Genomic DNA, 20,770 nt, shown 5'->3' on the forward strand with positions numbered 1-20,770 from the left:
GGAAAAGGAAACAAGTATTTTTTCAGGACTCACCAGGACATCTCTGCATCTTTCCAGTTCAAGCTCCAAATTCAGCACCTTTTGATTAACCTTCTCAATTGAACCAATCAGGAACATTAGAGTTACTGTTAAGGAATCTTACGTATTGTGCAATAAATAAACTCATATTACATAAATAATTCACAAAAGAGCAAACATCAAAAGTATTACTGTCATTACTGTCAGTGAAGTAAATAGTAAGAATAGAAAACTGTCAGCATTATTAATTGCTATGTTTTTATTTATTTTATTTTTTATTTGTGATTATGTACGTACATCATGCCTACTACCTCTGAGGCAGAGAATGCAAAAGCTGAAATGACACCCTATCTTGTGCTAGAATTTAGCTACTACACACAGAGCAGATAACAGTTTCATCACTTCACATGCACTTCCTCTATCTTTCTTTCATCCTTGTTTCTCACTGATGTTTTATATTCACTGAATCATTAGATATACACCTTTTATAAGACAGTAACATACTTGCAGGGTATGTTTCCTGGATAACAGATTATGTGTGGATGTATTTATCTATAACAAATACAACAAACTTTCAGAAAGTCTAAATATCCGATCCTATTCACATAGATAATCCAGATCCTTGCACTGATGTCCTATGATGGAATTTCAGAAAATGCAAATTATGTAGAAAGACAGTCAACCATGTGAGCCAGGATCTGCACACACATATTGTCTAGCCCTACACAGTACTTATGAGACACTATGTACATATATGTAACATTCTGAGGATCAAACAAATAACACAAGTATAGATATGAGTGTATAGTACATGAATGTATAGAAGGGAGATAAAATATTCAGACATATCCAACATTCAAACCATACAATTCCCTGTAATGAATCAGAGATGAAGCAAGGAGTTGCTGAGACAGATGCATTTATTTACACAATTCTTAACATGCAGAAATGCCATGTAAGAAATGGCAGCTGTCAGTGAAAGAAATGAGAGCTGTTGGTGCTTGTTTGACTTGTTCTCTGCCTGATTATTGTTGATCATAGGATCATAGGTGGTAACTAGACTAACGTCACCAACGCCCTTACAAGCCTAGCCAAGTTCAACCTGTGCTCCCAAGGGTGTCTGGTTTAAACAGACACTAAAATCATCATCTATTGCACCTGTCCAAGAGGGACACAGGTTACCCATCCAGTCATCCAAATTGTGCTTAAATAGGGCCAAAGAGGGGCTTTGTTTAACATGAACAGGAAGCTTGTTCCAAAGGTGAGGCAACCTCTGTGAGACAAATCTGTCTCTCCAGCAAGTTCTGTTGATGTTACATACCAGGTTAAGGTCCTTTGACCGAGTGACCCATGTGCCATTTGACTTGCGAATGTGCAGCATTTCCATCAAAGCTGAGTCAGCGATTGCTCTATATGCAAGGCACAGGTCGCCTCTGAGCAGTCTGTCTGAGACAGAGTAAAGTGACAATGATTTCAGTCTGTCTACATAAGACAGATCTTGAAGACCCTGAATTTTCTTTGTAAGGAACCTTTGTGGTTTCTCCAATTGCTGCATGTGTTTGGAAAGGAACACATCAAAGGGAGCATTATACTCTGTTATTGGGCTGATAAGGGAAGAGTACAGGGAGGTTATAACCTCTTTTTTTTCTGGAGGCAATGCCCTTACTTATGAGATAGGAAATATAAAATGACGTTCTTACCACTGTGGAGATATGGTGATCAAAGATAAGGTTGCTGTCAACCTGTGTGCCCTGATCTTTCACCACTGACTGTGTGTTTAGGGTATTGCTATTTATGTGGTAGTTTGTGGGAACATCATTCTTGCTGAAGGGGATGATAATGCATTTTTTGCATTAAGTTTAAGATCATGACTTTGGGACTAGACATTAGTCTGCATAATAGCTTCTTGCAGGATGTTGACATTGCTAAGGGTTTCAATGATTGCTCCCAGTTTGCAGTCATCAGCAAATTTTGTCAGCAAGAGTCCTTTAGTTTTAGCCTGCACTTTGGAGAAGTAGATTTTGAACAATAGGGGTCCTGGAACCACTACCTGTGGAACACCACTGGTTACAGGTCTGCTGAAAGAAGTGGAGTCCCCTATTTTGACCGTATGCGTTCTATCAGTGAGCCAGTTTGCAACCCACCTGACAATATATGGGTTGATATCCAGCTGGGTGGGTTTACCAATGATGTCTGAGTGGGGGATTGTGTCAAAGACCTTGGCTAAGTCTAGGTAGGCCATATGCACAGATATGCCCTCATCTACAGCTTTGGTAACTGTCTCAAAGATGTCCACCAAGTTTAATAGACATGCGCTACCCTTGATAAAGTCAAACTGGGTTGGTTCAAGCATTTGGAGATTTCCTATAGCTTTGTTAATAAGGTCCATGTTGATTCATTCCATGGCCTTTCAAATAAGGCTGGTCAAGCTAATGGGTCTATAGTTCCTGGGGTCCATGGATGCACCCTCTTTATGCAAAGGGATGACGGTAACTGTTTTCCATTCCACTGGGATGAAGCCAGTGCTTAGGCTATGATTGAAAAGCATGCTCAATGGTGATGCTAATTCCTGTTTTAACCCATGTAGAACACAGCCCAGGATGTTGTCTGGTCCCATAGAGGCTGTGTTTTTGGCCTTGGAGAGGGCATTTAAGACCTGCTCCTCAGAGATACTAGGTGGTGGACAAGTGTTTGGGATGCTTTGGGATATATGTGGTGGGGACAGGGGGAGTGAAGTTTTCACTCAACCTGTCCCACACTGATCTCTGTCTTAACTTGATTTTGAATTGGAGTTAATCATTTAAGGTTTGGTTACTTCTATTTTTTTTTATCTTTTTCTTACATTGCATTTTGGTTTACTTTAAGTTTTTTGTTCTTTTTGGAGTTTTAGGAGGTATTGGTTAGGGTCAGTTAGAATTCTCTTTCAGTCAGTGAATAACATCTAGCTAATTAGTGGGAGACGTTGAGAAATAGCATTCCTCATTTAACTACAAGTATTTAGTGGCATCTTTATTTAGCTGTAGTGCTTGTTTGACTTGCTGTTATCTGCCTGACTATTGCTGATCTCTGTTTGAATTTGATTTTTTCCCCAACAACCCCCCTTGGTACGGTTGTTGTGCCTTTAAAATTGGTGTTTTTTGAGTTTCCATCCCCACTATAAATCTGATTTTGGACACCCTCCCAATCTTATCTCATCAGCTCATTCTACTGAGCACTGAGAGATCAACTGGGAAAGCCCTCCCCTTAGTCTCTTAAACTTGAATTATCTTCAGTTTCCTACCTTCTCACTTACTAAAAAAAAATAATTTATCTGTTTTTACTACATTTGGTCTTCTTCCTACTTTATTTAGCTTTTTACTGCACATTTTTAAAGAATTCAGTTGCATTTAATCTGCTGCATTTATTAATGCTTGTTAGTAACCTGATTATATTCTAAGCCTCTTATCTGATTTAAGCACTTGGGCTTCAAACTAATTATCTTACATAAGGACAGTTTGTGGTCTACTCTCTTGTGGCAGGAGAGGATAATCTACACCCTTCTGAGCTGGGAATTGCTGGTTAAAGGCTTATTATGTCTATTATTATGAAATTATTTAGTTTTGGTTTAAGCACTTGGGCTCCAAACCAGCTATTTTACATTAAGAAGGTTTGTGGTCTACACATTTGTGGGAGGAGAGTGTAGCATCTACCCTTCTGATCTGGGAATTGCTGGTGAAGACTTATTGCGTGTAGTATTCTAAGATGCTATTTTTATCTACATTAGAGATAAATTCACTTCCCGACTAGTTAGACTGGAGAACTCCATGGAGTTACTCCATGTTCAGATTACTGTGGTTAAGACCTCCATTCAAGTTATAGCAAGTTATAGATCCCCCTCCATGGATCCTGATGTGCACGAGGTCTACTTGACCAAATTGGAGTCAATCTAATTATTGCCAAACACTCTGGTCATAGGGGATTTCAATTATCCCACCATCAACTGGGAAACCTGCTCTAGCCTTAACCCACTAGCACAAAAGTTCCTTGACTTTGTTAACTCAAATTTTAACTCAAATGCCCTGGAAAAAATTATTCAAACCCCAAGAAGAGGAACAAACATACTAGATCTGGCCCTCACTAACATGACAAACAGATGCACCACCGCAACTGTCCGACCCTCAATAGTTAAATTTGACCACAAATCAGGTGCTTTTGAACTGGCATTAACACCAGAACTCACAAAGGGTGAAATTAGACTAAAAAACGTCACTAATGCAAACTATTCCTTCCTAGGGGAAGGTATAAATGCATTCCAAGCCCCACAGCCAGCTGGAAGAGATAACTACACCAAAGCTTACACTAAAGCCCTGTACAATCACTTATATAAGTTATATACTCAGCTGTTCCAGAGAGAATCAAAGCCAGAGCCACAATTAAAAAAGCTGCCCTGTTGGACATCCGGCTTCAACAAACTTTACAACAAATGAAAAGGTTGCTGTCTAAGAAAACTAAGGTGAGGCCACAACAATGGAAAAGGACCCTTCTCAGTCTCAACAGGCAAATAACACAACATGTCAAATCCTCTAAGGGTAACTTGGAGAAAAACTTAGCAATCACAGGAAAGGATAATCATAAGGCCTTTTACAGCTACATACTTAGCTTAAAAGGTAGGACCCAAGCATGTGTCGAACTAGTGACTAACTGTATCACACACACAGAACCCGCAGAGATAGCAAACCTGCCAGCAGGCAGATTTGGCACAAACTTCACTCCCTTATCTCCAAACTTATCACAAACCTTTCCCCCCAACTTTCCCCTCACCCTACATATCCAAAGAGCAGCTCATTAAAGCCTTGTCTAAGGCAAAAAACACAGCCTCTATGGGACCAGAAGGCATTCCAGGCTGTCTTCTAAACAACTAAAACATGAATTATCATCACCATTAAGTATCCTATTCAATCACAGCCTTACTACTAGCTTTGTTCCTGCTAAATGGAGAACAGCAACACTTGTTCCCCTCCACAAAGGTGGCTTAGCAACAGACACAGGGAATTATAGATCCATAAGTCTGACCAGCCTCATCTGTAAAGCCATGGAACACATCATCATGGACCTCATAAATAAAGACATAGGTGACCTCCAAAACCCTGGATTTGATCCAATTCAGCTTCATCAAGGGCAGATTCTGCTTGTTAAATCTGGTGGATTTCTTTTAAAATGTGACCAGGGCCATTGATGAGGGCAAATCTGTGTACACAGCATACCTCGACTTGGCAAAAGCCGTTGGCACAATCCCACACTCAAGCATTACTGATAAACTTAGCAAACTGAATGTAAACCCCTTTGTTTGTAAGACGGGCTGGTAACTGGCTCACAAACCGGTCACACACTATCAAAGTGGGTGACTCCATATCCACCAGCAGACCTGTCACCAGAAGGGTGCCATAAGGGCCAGTGTTGGGCCCCCTACTGTTTGGTATACACTTCTCAGAAGTTCAAGTCAAAATTAAGGGGCTGCAGCTGACCAAGTCTGCGGATGACTGCAAACTGCGTGCAATTATTGAATCCCCAAATGATGTCAGTATACTTCAGGAGGGTCTTACACAGACCAACAACCAGTGTCTTAGTCACAGTCTCAAAGTGAATGCAAAGAAATGTATCATCATTCCCTTTGGTAAAAACAATGTTCCTTCACACTATCAAATTAACAACAATACTGCGAACTGCGTGCAATTATTGAATCCCCAAATTATGTCAGTATACTTCAGGAGGGTCTTACACAGACCAACAACCAGTGTCTTAGTCACAGTCTCAAAGTGAATGCAAAGAAATGCATCATCATTCCCTTTGGTAAAAACAATGTTCCTTCACACTATCAAATTAACAACAATACCCTTGTACCTATGAAGTGGTAAGAGATCTGGGATCACAAGTACACTGTGACCTTAACGTTGACCACCATGTGTCTACTGTAGTAAGGAAGGTTTTCTACATAGCACACTTGATTAGCAAAGGCATCACCTCTAGAGCAACGGAGGTTATAACCCCTCTGTACTTGTCACTAATCATGTCCATAATTTAGTATAACGCCCCTTTCTGCATGTACTATACAAAGCACCTGCAGCAATTGGAGAGGCCTCAGAGATTTCTAACTAGGAAGATCAAGGGACTCCAGCATGTGCCTTATACAGACCAACTAATGCCCTTGTCACTATACTCAGTATCGTATAGACTTCTTAGGGGAGACTTATGCCTGGCTTACAGAGCACTCTTCGACTCAAACCTAATGAATTTGCTGCACATCCATAAATCAAATGGGACTTGAGTTACCCATTCCAGGGAGCAAAATATGGCCTGCAACTTGACAGGATGTGCTGGAGGGACAGATTTGTCTCCCAGTGACTGCAGCATCTTTGGAATAGGCTGTCAATTCATGTGAAGCAGAACAACTCTATAACACTGTTCAAAAGGAACCTGGATGAGTGAATGGGGCACCATAAATTTTTACTGGTCATAACACCCACTACCCTCCTGGACATGGGTAGTCATTAAAAATACTGTCCTGAGTACTGACTAGAGTATCTATGGTATTACATTGGGATAAAATGGCTAGGCTTGAAATGACCTCTGGGTCAATAGCCTAGTAACCTCCTATGATAGGTGTCCTTGTTCTGGTTTAAGCACTTGGGCTCCAAACCAATTATTTTATATTAGGAAGGCTTGTGGTCTACACTCTTGTGGCATTACTGTCTACACATCTAGTATGCACATAGCTGAGTGTTACTCAAGTTCCTTGTCTTACTGACCTATTCAATATTTAAATTTCCCCTCACTCCTCCCTAGTAGACCAGTATCCATGAATATGCACTTCCTGTCTCTCTCCATGGCCAATCTGGTTGAGATGGGTATTCTGAGGCACTGTAGCAATTGCCTCATGTACACTGACAACTCACTTATTCTTAATAAAAATATAAAGTATGGGAGACATGTAAATACACTTTAATGCTGGAGGCAAAACTCTCTCATACAACCAAAACTAATCCTATAGAGGTCATCAGTGACACTTGCACCATGTTTACTGCACAGGGTAAAGACTCTACACATAAAACTACTTATGCTGAGGGACTTACAGGTAACCTTCCTAAAACACTAAGCCCTCCTGCACAGTACAAGCAAAGAAAGTCCTTAGCCATTATGTAAACACTACTTTAAAAGCCCACCCACAGCTACACATAGTAACACTATATCCAAGGCCTCCACTGCTATGTTCTAAAGGCAAAGCAGAGCACAGTCAATTTTCCTGGTCAATGGTGATTCTATAGTGAGGAACACCAATGTCCCCCTCACCATACTGAGTAAGGAAAGAGTCATAGTTAGCTGCCATTTTTGGGGCTAGGAGCCATTAAGTCACACAGGCACTCAGGTCATTGAACCATAGGTACCAGTATGACTCTGTCATAGTCCATGTGGATGTTAATGACCCGAGACATATTTCCCTTGACTATATGGAGCAAGACATGATCAAGCTCGCTGATTATGTGTCTCAGGCAGGTATGAGCCTAGCACTGAGCAGTATACTGCCTTCTCTAAGGTTGATGCCATGTTACAAACAGAACATTATTGATTTTAACAACTGGCTTGGCTTCTATTGTCAGTCTAAGGTGGTACAAAATTTGATGGCTTAGGAGGACATGGTTGACAGACCTTACTACTTTGCCAGGGATGGTCTGTACTTATCCTCTCTAGGCTTTCGGATACTGGCAAAGACCTTTTCCACCCCCATACTACCTTTTTTAAGCAATGCCAAACTGATAAACCTCCTGACTTAACCGACCCTATGAAGGAAAATCTGAAGGTGCTGCTGCTCCATGCTTGAAGTTTTAACAATAAATTCCACTCCCTGTAAGCCTTCCTCACCCTGGAGAGTGTAGACATCTGTTTAGTAACAGAAACATAGTTTAAAGTCACAGAGAGTACCCCAGCAATGCAAGGTTATAATGTCTTTTCACATATTTGGACCAGCTACTGCACAGGAGGGAACTAGAGGTGGAGGAATCTCAGTCTTTATTAAAACCAGCCTCACATCCAGACTATTTAAAGTGTATGACCCACTGGAACTCATATATGTGCAACTCACCATTAACAGGGTCTTGTACCATATCCTTGAAAACTACAGGTCCCCCTCCATGTCCCAGAAAACCCATACTACCTGTCTCAATGTACTAGAGTCCCTCACCATTCAACTCAATATGATATTCATGGGGGATTTCAACTACCCTTCTATAGACTGGGAATCTTACACCACTTCTAATGCACAAGCCTGGCAATTCTTAAGCTTTGTTAATACCAACATCTTGGAACAGTTGGTCCATTCTCCTACCAGGGGTACAAACAACCTAGACCTTATACTGATAAACGTGGGGGGGGGGGGGGGTCAATGTTCTTCACCAATGTAATGTTTTCACTCGTCAGATCTAATCATAAGGTAGTATTGCTTAAAACACAAATTAAATATGGGGATCCAATAAAACCCAAAACCTTAAGGAACTATTCCAAGGCTAACCACTCTCTCTACTAAGTGACACCTTGGTTAAATTCCAAGCACCCCCAAACCCAGTAAAAACCACAGCATATGCTGAGCTATTTACCAAATCTCTGTACAGCCATACTGATAGCTGTACAGGGCGGTCTATGCCCACTCATATTAAGAATAAGACATACTCAAAAGACAAGCCACACTGGTAGAATCACAATATCAATTGGCTATACCACAAAAGTAAAAACATCTTGGACAAGCGTAGGAGAAACAAAGCCATACATACTAAAAGCTCCCTGACCAAGCTAAACAGGTAGCTAAGAGAGTTAATTAATACTTCAAAGGCTAAATTTGAAGAAAAAATACAATGGATAAATACAAAGCTTTCTACAGCAATGTCTGTATTCTCAGGGGAAATGTGCGACAATGCGCAGAACTTATTGTAAATGGCATCACTCACATAGAACTGTAGGCCACTGCCAACCTTCTGGCTGACAGGTTCAGCTCATAGTTCTCCCCCCACTCACCCCCAATAGTCCAGAGGAAATACTGCATACCACAATCCCTCAACCATTACTAGGAAACAGGTCATCAATGCACTTTCCAAAGCCAAAAATACTGCATCAATAGGTCATGATAACATCCCGAGATGTTTAATAAATAGCACAAAACATGGCCTCTCTGGTGCAATAGAATCACTTTTCAACTAGAGCCCACAGTCATGTTATGTAATGGAAGATGGCTACAGTCATTCCACCAGCACAAAGGAGCCAGGTAACTACAGGCCCATAAGTCTTACCAGCCCCATATGTAATTGTAATACCATGGACAGAATCATCACAGACATGATAAATGAGGACACAAATAACCTACAAACACTGGACCCCCCACAGTTCAGCTTTGTTAAAGGAAGATCATAACTGTTAAATCTGGTGGACTTTTTTGAGAAGATCATCAAAGCACTGAATGAAGGTAAGACTTTACAAACAGCTTACCTCAACCTGGCCAAGGCTTTTGACCTTACTCAAACATTATGTACAAGCACACTAATCTAGGTATAAACCCTTTTATCATCCACTGAATAGCCAGCTGGCTCACTGATAGGACACAGGAGGTCAAAATATGCAAGGCCACCTTCACCAAGAGGCCAGTCGCTAGCAGAGTCCCCAGGACTCTTTGCTGGGCCCACTCCTTTTTGACATACATTTCTCTGAAATGGAAGCAAACGCTGAAAGTTTAGGGGGAACTAAGTTTGAAGATGATTTCAAGCTAGGGGTTGTCATCGGCTCCCCTGCAGCACTAGCATTCTTCATGAATGTCTATTTCTGACTAACAAATGGTGCCAAAGCCATGGTCTTAAACTCAAATCGAAGAAATGCATAACTGTATCCTTTGGGACCATCCCGGCTAATTACGATGTTGATAATATGCCTGTAAATGTTGACCCAGAGGTCAGGGATCTGGGTATGCATGTAGATAGTAGCCTTACCTTCGACCACCACTTGGCCACAGTGATGAGGAAATCCTTTTATATTGCATAATTTATAAGTAAGGGCAAGATATCTAGGTCCAAAGAGGTCATTATCCCACTGCACTCAGTCCTTATCTGACCAATAATAGAGTACAATGCTTCCTTCGGGATGTACCTCACTAGACATATGCAGCAACTAGAACGATCTCAGAGGTTCCTTATAAAAAGAATACAAGGCATAACAAACCTACCTTATGCAGTGTGCCTTAAAACCCTTTATCTCTACTCAGTCTCCTATAGATTGCTGAGGAGTGATCTACGCCTGACTTACAAGGCATCTGCAAACCCTACACTTATGAATCTCTAGCATATTCATAAGTCACAGAGTCCCAGAAATACAAGTCCTAGGGACCTGAATTTTGTCTATGACTTAAACAGAACATGCTGGACAGATGTGTGTCCCAGAGAGACAGACCCTCCTATGAAACAAGCTTCCCATCCATGTGAAGCTGAGTTCATCTATTACCCAGTTTAAGCGCAACCTAGACCAGTGGATGGAGAATAGGAAAATTAGATCAGGCCTGGCACCCATATCCCTTATGGACAAAGGTAACTTATAAATGTATGGCCCTCAATGTCCTATTTTGATAGAGGACACTGTTATTCTTTTGGGAAAACTTGGCTAGTATTAGAAAGGTCCCCTGGTTCATTAGCTTAGTAACAATCTAAGAAATTAATTCATTTTTTTTAGATTTTGAGATTACTGAAAGAAACAAGGATTCATTTGTATTAAATACAAAACAACCTTCAAAAACTCTCAAATTCTGTGCAAGTGTATATAAAAAAACTGCAATTCTGTTTATCACATTGAAGAAAATGGGACTGAACTCAGTGGGTTTAGTGGAATGTTCAGTGTTTCTTTTTTTTTTTTTTTTTTTACACACTTGGACATTGGGCCGATTTTCTTTCTGTTTTGTCCCATTAAATTCGGTGCCAAATCTCTCCGTGTATTTATTGTTTGTACTTTTTTGCTTAGGTTTGAGGGCCTTTTTCCATAAAATTTCTATTGTGCACTACTACAGTCCTCATGAGCAGATGGTCCAAGGAAGGGTCATCTGTGAATCAGGGGTAATGCATTAAGCACAGACTCTGGTTGAAGTAATTTACAAAACAAATTACTATTAGGGGCTTAATAACATAAATAAGGGAGTCTCTATATGGGTTTTAAAGTATTTTCTTCATGATTTTTCCCTAGGCTACCAACATTTAAGATTCGCCTTGACTGATCAGTGCTCATTTGTTCCTCTGCTCCAAGTAGCTGACAGCTGTCTGCAAGGCAGCCATGACAGTGCTTTATGCTTTCAACAGCAGACTGACAATGACAACATTTTTGGTATAGCCTACCCCCACCACTGGTCTGGGAGACATGTGAACTATAGTGGCTTACATGTCTTCTTCTTCTAAGTACATTGTTCCACACACTCACTACTGAAGGCTATTACCCATTGCTAGCTTCAGGAGCCAAACACCCAGCTCCAAACCACTCCACTGTGTCAGTGTGTGTGCATCCACTGTGATCATGCCATCCTTGTAGGATGGGCCCATGCATTCTTCCTGTCAGTACTGCCAAGTACCAAAAGCTACTAGTGAAATTCTGGTCAAATATGACATAGTCAGGGGATTATCCCTCTTCACCACCAGTGCTAGAGGAGTTTTTAAGCTTTACCAAATACTTTCATAGCATCCCTTGCATCTTAACTGTCCTCCAATAGCTCTGAAAGAGTTGATAAGTAGGGTTTTCTCTTGGTTTGTAAAAATATTTCTACAAGCCTGATAGCAAGTATTCTGGTGCTTAGAATACCTATTTCAGCCCTTGTTGAATTATAGATTCTCCAAGAACTTTTAAATGTATCAGCTGAAGGTAAAAATGGATTAACTATTCTGGACAGCAAAAACTGAAGGTTGGGTAAGATAAAAAAATGCAAAATTCCATCCAAGGCTTAACACGTGTAGGCTAATTTCTCAGGATGGTATCTTTAGATATTGTGTGTGTGTGTGTGTGTGTGTGTGTGTGTGTGTGTGTGTGTGTGTGTGTGTGTGTGTGTGTGCCCACGCACGCGTTTGTGTGTGTGTGTATGTATGTAAGTATGTGTAGGCTCAGGCCTCTTAAGAAAATCCATTGAGTTAAATTTGGGACAAGTGAAAAACTTAATTTTCAAACCATTCTGAATCTATCCTTACCGGACAGGCTATATCATTGTTTTAGTTAGGAATAATAAAGCCTAGATTTCCTACAGGAGAATGCAAAACCTACTCTTGGAGCTGTTTCTTGCTGTGGAACAGAGCATACAATTTTAACCCTTTCTTGGGATGGTGAGAACAGAGAGATCAGCAGAGGATTATAATACTTGGAGAAGAATATGTTGTTCAGTGAAGATGATTTATCATTTTTTAAATCAGAGATGGATAAATCAGCACTCCCCATCTTTCTGGATCTTACTCATAAATTGTTCCAGGTAATATTCCTATTGCTATGTTGAGTCCTTAGTAAACATAATACTTAAATATACACAAAGAAAATTCATTACTGTTTAAACCAAAAACTGCACACCCTGAAAGTTCTTGTATCACTGGAAGATGTAGATGTCTGTGTAGTCACAAAAACCTGGTTCAAGGCCTCAGACAGTACCCCAGCCTTGCAAGGCTACAATGCCTTCCACACCTTCAGACTGCAAACTGAATGTGTGAAAACCAAAGGAGGTGGTGTTTCTATCTATATCTATATTAGAGATAAATTCACCTCCTGTCTAGTTAGACTGGACAACTCCAGCGAGTTACTCCAGGTTCAGGTTACGGCAGTAAGACTCCCATTCAAGTCATAGCCAGTTATATATCCCCCTCCATGGGTCATGACTCGCATGGAGCTTACTTGACTAAACCTAAGACAATCCAAATATTACCGAACACTCTGGTTATGGGAGATTTCAATTATCCCTCTATCAAATGGGAAACCTACTCTAGCACTAACCCACTAGCACAAAAGTTCCTTGACTTTGTTAACTGAAATGCTCTGACAACAGGAAAAACATACTAGATCTGGTCCTCACTAACATGTCAAATGGATGCACTACCACAATTGTTAGACCCTCATTAGTTAAATCTGACCACAAATCAGTCATCTTCAACTGACACTAACACTAGAATTCACAAAGGGCAATATCAGAAAAAAAAGCTTCACCAAGGCAAACTATACCCTCTTATGTGAAGGTATAAATGCATTCCGAGCCCCACCCTCAGCTAGAAGTGGTAACTACACTGAAGCTTACAATAAAGCCCTGTACAATCACTTGGATAAGTGTATAGACTCAGTTGTACCAGAATGAATCAAAGCCAGAGTCCCAAGTAAAAACAAACCACCTCTGTGGAAAGCTAGCATCAACAAACTTTACAATAAATGCAAAAAGTTGCTGTCCATGAAAACAAAGGCGAGACCCCAACAATGGAAAATCACCCTCCTCAGTGCCAACAGGCAAATAAGACAACTTGTCACATCCTCTAAGGGCCTCTTTGAGAAAAACTTAGCTAGCACAGCCATAAGGCCTTTTATAGCTACTTATGTATCCTAAAAGGTAGGATCCAAGCATGTGCAGAATTAGTGACTTACGGTATCATACACACTGACTCCACAGAGGTAGCAAACCTGCTAGTGGATAGGTTTGGTGAAAATTTCACTCCCCTATCCCCTCCAAATCTATCACAAACCTTGCCCCAACCTCCCCTACCCTACATATCTAAAGAACAGGTCATCAAAGCCTTGTCCAAGGCAAAAAACACAGCCTTCATGGGACCAGACTGTCTTCTAAACAGGCTAAAACATGAACTAGTATCACTATTAAGTACTCTTTTCAATCATAGTCTAACCACAGACTTTGTTCCTGCGGAATGGAGAACAGCAACAGTTATTCCCCTCCACAAAAGTGGCCTAGCAACAGACCCGGGGAATTACAGACCCACAAGATTGACAAGCCTCATCTGTAAGGCCATAGAATGTATTATTACAGACCTCATAAATAAAGACATAGGCGACCTCCAAACCCTGGATCCTATCCAATTCGGCTTCATCAAGGACAGATCCCGCCTGTTAAATCTTGTGGATTTTTTGAAAATGTGACCAGGGCCATTGATGAGGGCTTAATCTATGCATACAGCATACCTTGACTTGGCAAAGGCTTTCGACACATACCACACTTAGACATTACCGATAAACTTAGCAAACTGAATGTAAACTCCTTTGTTGTAAGATGGGTTGCTAACTGGTTCACAAACGGACACACACCATCAAAGTGGGTGACTTCACATCAACCAGCAGATCTGTTACCAGCGGGTGCCATAGGGGGCAGTGCTGGGCCTCCTAATATTTGGTATATACTTCTCAAAAGTTCAGGTCAAACATAAGGGGTGGTGACTGACCAAGTCTGCAGATGACTGCAAACTGGGTGCAATTACTGAATCCCCAAATTATGTCAGTATACTCCAGGAGGGTCTTACACAGACCAGTGACTGGTGTCTTGGTCACAATCTCAAACTGAATGCAAAGAAATGCATCATCATTCCCTTCAGCACAATAGTGTCCCTTCACATTATCAAATCAACAACAATACATGAAGTGGTACGGGACTTGGGTTCACAAGTTGACTGCGACCTTAACTTCGACCATCATGTGCCTACTGTAGTAAGGAAGGCTTTTGCATAGCACACTTGATTAGTAAAGGCATCACCTCGAGAGCAAAACAGTTATAACCCCTCTATACTCTGCACTAATACGGCCCATAAATGAGTATAACCCCTCGTTCGGCCTGCGCCGTACAAAGCACATACAGCAACTGAAGAGACCTCAGAGGTGTTTAACAAAGAAGATCAAGGGATTCCAATATGTGCCATACACAGACTGACTAAGTCCCTGTTACTTTACTCTGTATCATACAGACATCTTAGAGGAGACTTGTACCTGGCTTACAGAGCAATATCACACCCAAACCTAATGAACTTGTTGCATATCCATAAATCAAATGGGACTAGGGCCACCCATTCCAATGACCTAAATATGGCCTGTGACAAACAGGACATGCTGGAGGGACAGATTTTTCTCTGAGCGACTGCCGCATCTTTGGTATAGGCTACCTATTCATGTGAACCAGAGCACCTCTATGACACTGTTCAAAAGGAACCTGGATGAGTGGATGGGACACTGTACATTATTACCAGGAATAGTGCCCGCAACCCTCCTGGATGTCATTACTAAATGCAATCTTGGGGATTAACTAACATTTCTATGGTATTACACTGGGATGAAACAGCAGGAAAAACTCCAGGTTCAGGTTACGCAGTAAGACTCCCATTCAAGTCATAGCCAGTTATATATCCCCCTCCATGGGTCATGACTCGCATGGAGCTTACTTGACTAAACCTAAGACAATCCAAATATTACCGAACACTCTGGTTATGGGAGATTTCAATTATCCCTCTATCAAATGGGAAACCTACTCTAGCACTAACCCACTAGCACAAAAGTTCCTTGACTTTGTTAACTGAAATGCTCTGACAACAGGAAAAACATACTAGATCTGGTCCTCACTAACATGTCAAATGGATGCACTACCACAATTGTTAGACCCTCATTAGTTAAATCTGACCACAAATCAGTCATCTTCAACTGACACTAACACTAGAATTCACAAAGGGCAATATCAGAAAAAAAAGCTTCACCAAGGCAAACTATACCCTCTTATGTGAAGGTATAAATGCATTCCGAGCCCCACCCTCAGCTAGAAGTGGTAACTACACTGAAGCTTACAATAAAGCCCTGTACAATCACTTGGATAAGTGTATAGACTCAGTTGTACCAGAATGAATCAAAGCCAGAGTCCCAAGTAAAAACAAACCACCTCTGTGGAAAGCTAGCATCAACAAACTTTACAATAAATGCAAAAAGTTGCTGTCCATGAAAACAAAGGCGAGACCCCAACAATGGAAAATCACCCTCCTCAGTGCCAACAGGCAAATAAGACAACTTGTCACATCCTCTAAGGGCCTCTTTGAGAAAAACTTAGCTAGCACAGCCATAAGGCCTTTTATAGCTACTTATGTATCCTAAAAGGTAGGATCCAAGCATGTGCAGAATTAGTGACCAACGGTATCACACACACTGACTCCACAGAGGTAGCAATCTTGCTAGTGGATAGGTTTAGTGAAAATTTCACCCCCTATCCCCTTCCAATCTATCACAAACCTTGCGCCAACCTCCCCTACCCTACATATCTAAAGAACAGGTCATCAAAGCCTTGTCCAAGGCAAAAAACACAGCCTTCATGGGACCAGACTGTCTTCTAAACAGGCTAAAACATGAACTAGTATCACTATTAAGTACTCTTTTCAATCATAGTCTAACCACAGACTTTGTTCCTGCGGAATGGAGAACAGCAACAGTTATTCCCCTCCACAAAAGTGGCCTAGCAACAGACCCGGGGAATTACAGACCCACAAGATTGACAAGCCTCATCTGTAAGGCCATAGAATGTATTATTACAGACCTCATAAATAAAGACATAGGCGACCTCCAAACCCTGGATCCTATCCAATTCGGCTTCATCAAGGACAGATCCCGCCTGTTAAATCTTGTGGATTTTTTTGAAAATGTGACCAGGGCCATTGATGAGGGCGAATCTATGCATACAGCATACCTTGACTTGGCAAAGGCTTTCGACACATACCACACTTAGACATTACCGATAAACTTAGCAAACTGAATGTAAACTCCTTTGTTGTAAGATGGGTTGCTAACTGGTTCACAAACGGACACACACCATCAAAGTGGGTGACTTCACATCAACCAGCAGATCTGTTACCAGCGGGGTGCCATAGGGGTCAGTGCTGGGCTCCCTAATATTTGGTATATACTTCTCAAAAGTTCAGGTCAAACATAAGGGGTGGTGACTGACCAAGTCTGCAGATGACTGCAAACTGGGTGCAATTACTGAATCCCCAAATTATGTCAGTATACTCCAGGAGGGTCTTACACAGACCAGTGACTGGTGTCTTGGTCACAATCTCAAACTGAATGCAAAGAAATGCATCATCATTCCCTTCAGCACAATAGTGTCCCTTCACATTATCAAATCAACAACAATACATGAAGTGGTACGGGACTTGGGTTCACAAGTTGACTGCGACCTTAACTTCGACCATCATGTGCCTACTGTAGTAAGGAAGGCTTTTGCATAGCACACTTGATTAGTAAAGGCATCACCTCGAGAGCAAAACAGTTATAACCCCTCTATACTCTGCACTAATACGGCCCATAAATGAGTATAACCCCTCGTCGCCTGCTCATTACAAAGCACATACAGCAACTGAAGAGACCTCAGAGGTGTTTAACAAAGAAGATCAAGGGATTCCAATATGTGCCATACACAGACTGACTAAGTCCCTGTTACTTTACTCTGTATCATACAGACATCTTAGAGGAGACTTGTACCTGGCTTACAGAGCAATATCACACCCAAACCTAATGAACTTGTTGCATATCCATAAATCAAATGGGACTAGGGCCACCCATTCCAATGACCTAAATATGGCCTGTGACAAACAGGACATGCTGGAGGGACAGATTTTTCTCTGAGCGACTGCCGCATCTTTGGTATAGGCTACCTATTCATGTGAACCAGAGCACCTCTATGACACTGTTCAAAAGGAACCTGGATGAGTGGATGGGACACTGTACATTATTACCAGGAATAGTGCCCGCAACCCTCCTGGATGTCATTACTAAATGCAATCTTGGGGATTAACTAACATTTCTATGGTATTACACTGGGATGAAACAGCTAGGCTTGAAATGATCTCCAGGCTGATAGCCTAGTAATCTCCTATGATCCTATGATCCTTTAAAGAGATAATTTGCCTGGAAGCACTTTAAGTGTTGATAAAGGAAAGTACAGTTGTGTAAGTAAACTTACTATAGCAGTAGATGTTCAAATGATCATAGCTACAAAAGCCTTAGATACATGGATTATATCCTGCCAGGGATATAACAACCATCCAGCTTTCAAACCTTCAGGGCACCTTCCATATGCCCAAACTGTCGGGCAGCTCAAGCTGAGATGCCTCAAAGACAAGTGTAGGCAGGAATTCCTTCAGAGATTTCTTGCCAATGGACAGAGGGAGGCTGAGCTTGAAAGAACAAAGCTAGGAACAACAAAAAAATAAATGTCCACGCCCTGGCATAAAAGGCACACCAAAAAATAAGGGGGATGGAGGGAGGGAGCAGCTACTGCAGCAGTGGTCATTCGAACATCTGCTGTTATGGTAAGTTTACTTACACAGCTGTACTATGTTCATCTTATTGATCACTGCTACAGTAGCCTTAGCTAGATGGGTAGACTACCCTATCTCACTACATTTGAGAGGTGGAAGGAGAAGAGTTCAGGAGTCCCTGGAAAATGGTCCTAGCAAAGCCTGATCTAGACCTAAGGGATCAAGTTTATAGTGCTTTGTAAAAGTATGTACAGAGGACCAAATAGCAGCTTCTAGAATACTTCTAGAATCACACCCTTTCCAAAAAGTCATAGATAAAGCCAAGGCCCTGATGGAGTGGACCTTTATCCTGCATGGAATAGTTTTGTTATGGTGAGTATTGCAAAATGTAATAGCCTTAGAACAACCATGTGGAAATAGTCTGTTTTGATGCAGGTTGTCCCTTCTCCTTACACTGAAGAAATGAACAATTGATCCAAAGATTTGAAAGATTTAGTTCTGTCAAGATAGTACTCAAGCCTTTTGTGGAAATCCAAGGTATGGTGCATCCTTTCTCCCTCATTTTTAGGTTCAGGAAAGAAAATAGGGAAATGGGATAATTTGGCTTAAAGTAAACTCAGATATCACTTTAGGCATAAAAGAAGGATTAGTTATTAAAGAAACCCTGTCTCTGTGGAAAATGAGATAGGGCTGACTCACCCATAAGGGCTTGCAACTCAGATACTCATTTTTGCTGAGATCAGAGTGATCAGTAAAACTTTTCCATGTTAAGAACCAGTATTTTGGAGGAGACTGCTATGAAAGAGGAGGATCCATGGGAAGACATGCTTGAGTGATCAAGAGATTAACCTTGACAGAATAATAAGAAAGACCATATGGTAGTAACTCACACAAATATTGTAAAACCAGAGAACAATTAGCCCTGAATGGATGCTAGTTATGTTGTTGGCACCAACTAGAAAAAAAAATTCCCTTTGCTAATATAAACTTTTTTAGTAGCAGGCTTTCTTGTCTCTGTTAGTAGCTGCTGCACATCTTCAGTAAACAGGTACTTAAAAAGAACTAAGACCTATCATCCAGGCAGTCAAATGAAGATGGTTGAGGATAGGGTATATTAAACTGCCCTGTTCCTGTGTGAGTAGATCCAGTCTGTGAAGAAGCTTGTGGTAACTGCCCCTGGCCATTTCCAAAAGAAGAAAGAACCACTGTTGCCTGGGATAATAAGGGAGTCGCCACAATGGTCTTGGGGGATTCTTTCTGAATCATCAGAAGTACTCTGGGTATTAGCTGATAGGGTGGAAAAGTATACAGGAACATTCCTGTCCAAGGAAAAGAAAAGATATCCAAAGTCCTGGAACAGAATCTTGCCAGTTTATTGTTCAGACAATAGGCAAAGAGGTCTACTTGAGGAACTCCCCACAAATGGATCAAATAATGGAAGACTCCCTGGTCTAATTTCTATTTGTGAAGGTCTGCCCTGGTCCTGCTCAGCTTGTCTACCAAACAGTTTTGCTCTGACAGAATGTAGGATGCCTGCAGAGTAAGACTGTGCTGTGAAACTACGAGGGGGTGCTGAAAAGTTCTAAGCCTGACTAACTTTGTAAATTCTGAACATTAGTTTGCCTCTGTAGCTGAAAAGAGGGTTATTTCATCTTGTAAAGTGTCAATTTGCAGAATCGTAATGCAATGTTTTGACACTATTTCAGATCATTGTTTGAACCATATCAACGAAAAAGTGTGGAATTTTCAAGTGTGGAACTCCGAGCCGTCATGAAATTCCTATTCCTGCAGAAGAAAACTCCAAAGGAAATCCATGAATGTATGATGCAAACATTAAGTGACAAGTGTCATTCTTACTCAACTGTGAAGAAGTGGTGTGCAAACTTTCACCATGGAGATTTTGAGACCGAAGGTGTAGCAAGGTCTGTGAGGCCTCAAACGGTGTCAACTCCTGAAATTGTTGACCATGTCCATGACCTGATTTTGGCAGATTGGTGAATGTTGGCTAAGACAATTGCTGAGACACTACAGATATCCAGGAAACATGTTGGGTTTATAATCCATGAACAGCTGGGTGTGCAGAAGCTGTCAGCCAAGTGGGTGCCCAAATGTTTGAATGATGATGAGAAAAGACGTTGAATGGGTACTTCCAAGTTGATTTTGTGGCATTTTTGTTGAGCTGGTGCCAGTTTTTTGGAATGACTAGTTACTGTTGATAAAACGCAGTTACACCACTATGATCCTGAGACAAAACAACAGTCCATACAATGGTGGGACTCAAGTTCACCAAGGCCAAAGAAGTTCAAGACCCAAAAGTCAGCAGGAAAGGTCATGGTCACAGTATTTTGGGGTCAGGAAGGCATTGTAATGACTGATTATTTTTCAAGGGCCCAAAGAGTTAATGCAGAATACTACTGTTTCTTGCTCTGCAGATTAAAGGAGGCATTGAAAGA

General features: G+C 41.2%; 1 protein-coding gene across 7 annotated transcripts in view; it reads right to left on the bottom strand.

The window, feature by feature from the left end:
• FAM227A (family with sequence similarity 227 member A) overlaps window positions 1–20,770 on the bottom strand; it is a 1,098,330-nt gene that overhangs the window by 925,954 nt on the left and 151,606 nt on the right. For all 7 annotated transcript variants that reach the window (XM_044067984.1, XM_044067970.1, XM_044067965.1 and 4 more), the window contains one exon: window positions 34–116. In XM_044067984.1, the coding sequence (XP_043923919.1) occupies window positions 34–116 (83 nt within the window). The remainder of the gene's footprint in view (window positions 1–33; window positions 117–20,770) is intronic.

This window comes from Protopterus annectens, chromosome 1.part0 (assembly GCF_019279795.1).
Source record: "Protopterus annectens isolate FY-2018-M chromosome 1.part0, PAN1.0, whole genome shotgun sequence".
NCBI classification, from domain to species: Eukaryota; Metazoa; Chordata; order Ceratodontiformes; family Protopteridae; genus Protopterus; species Protopterus annectens.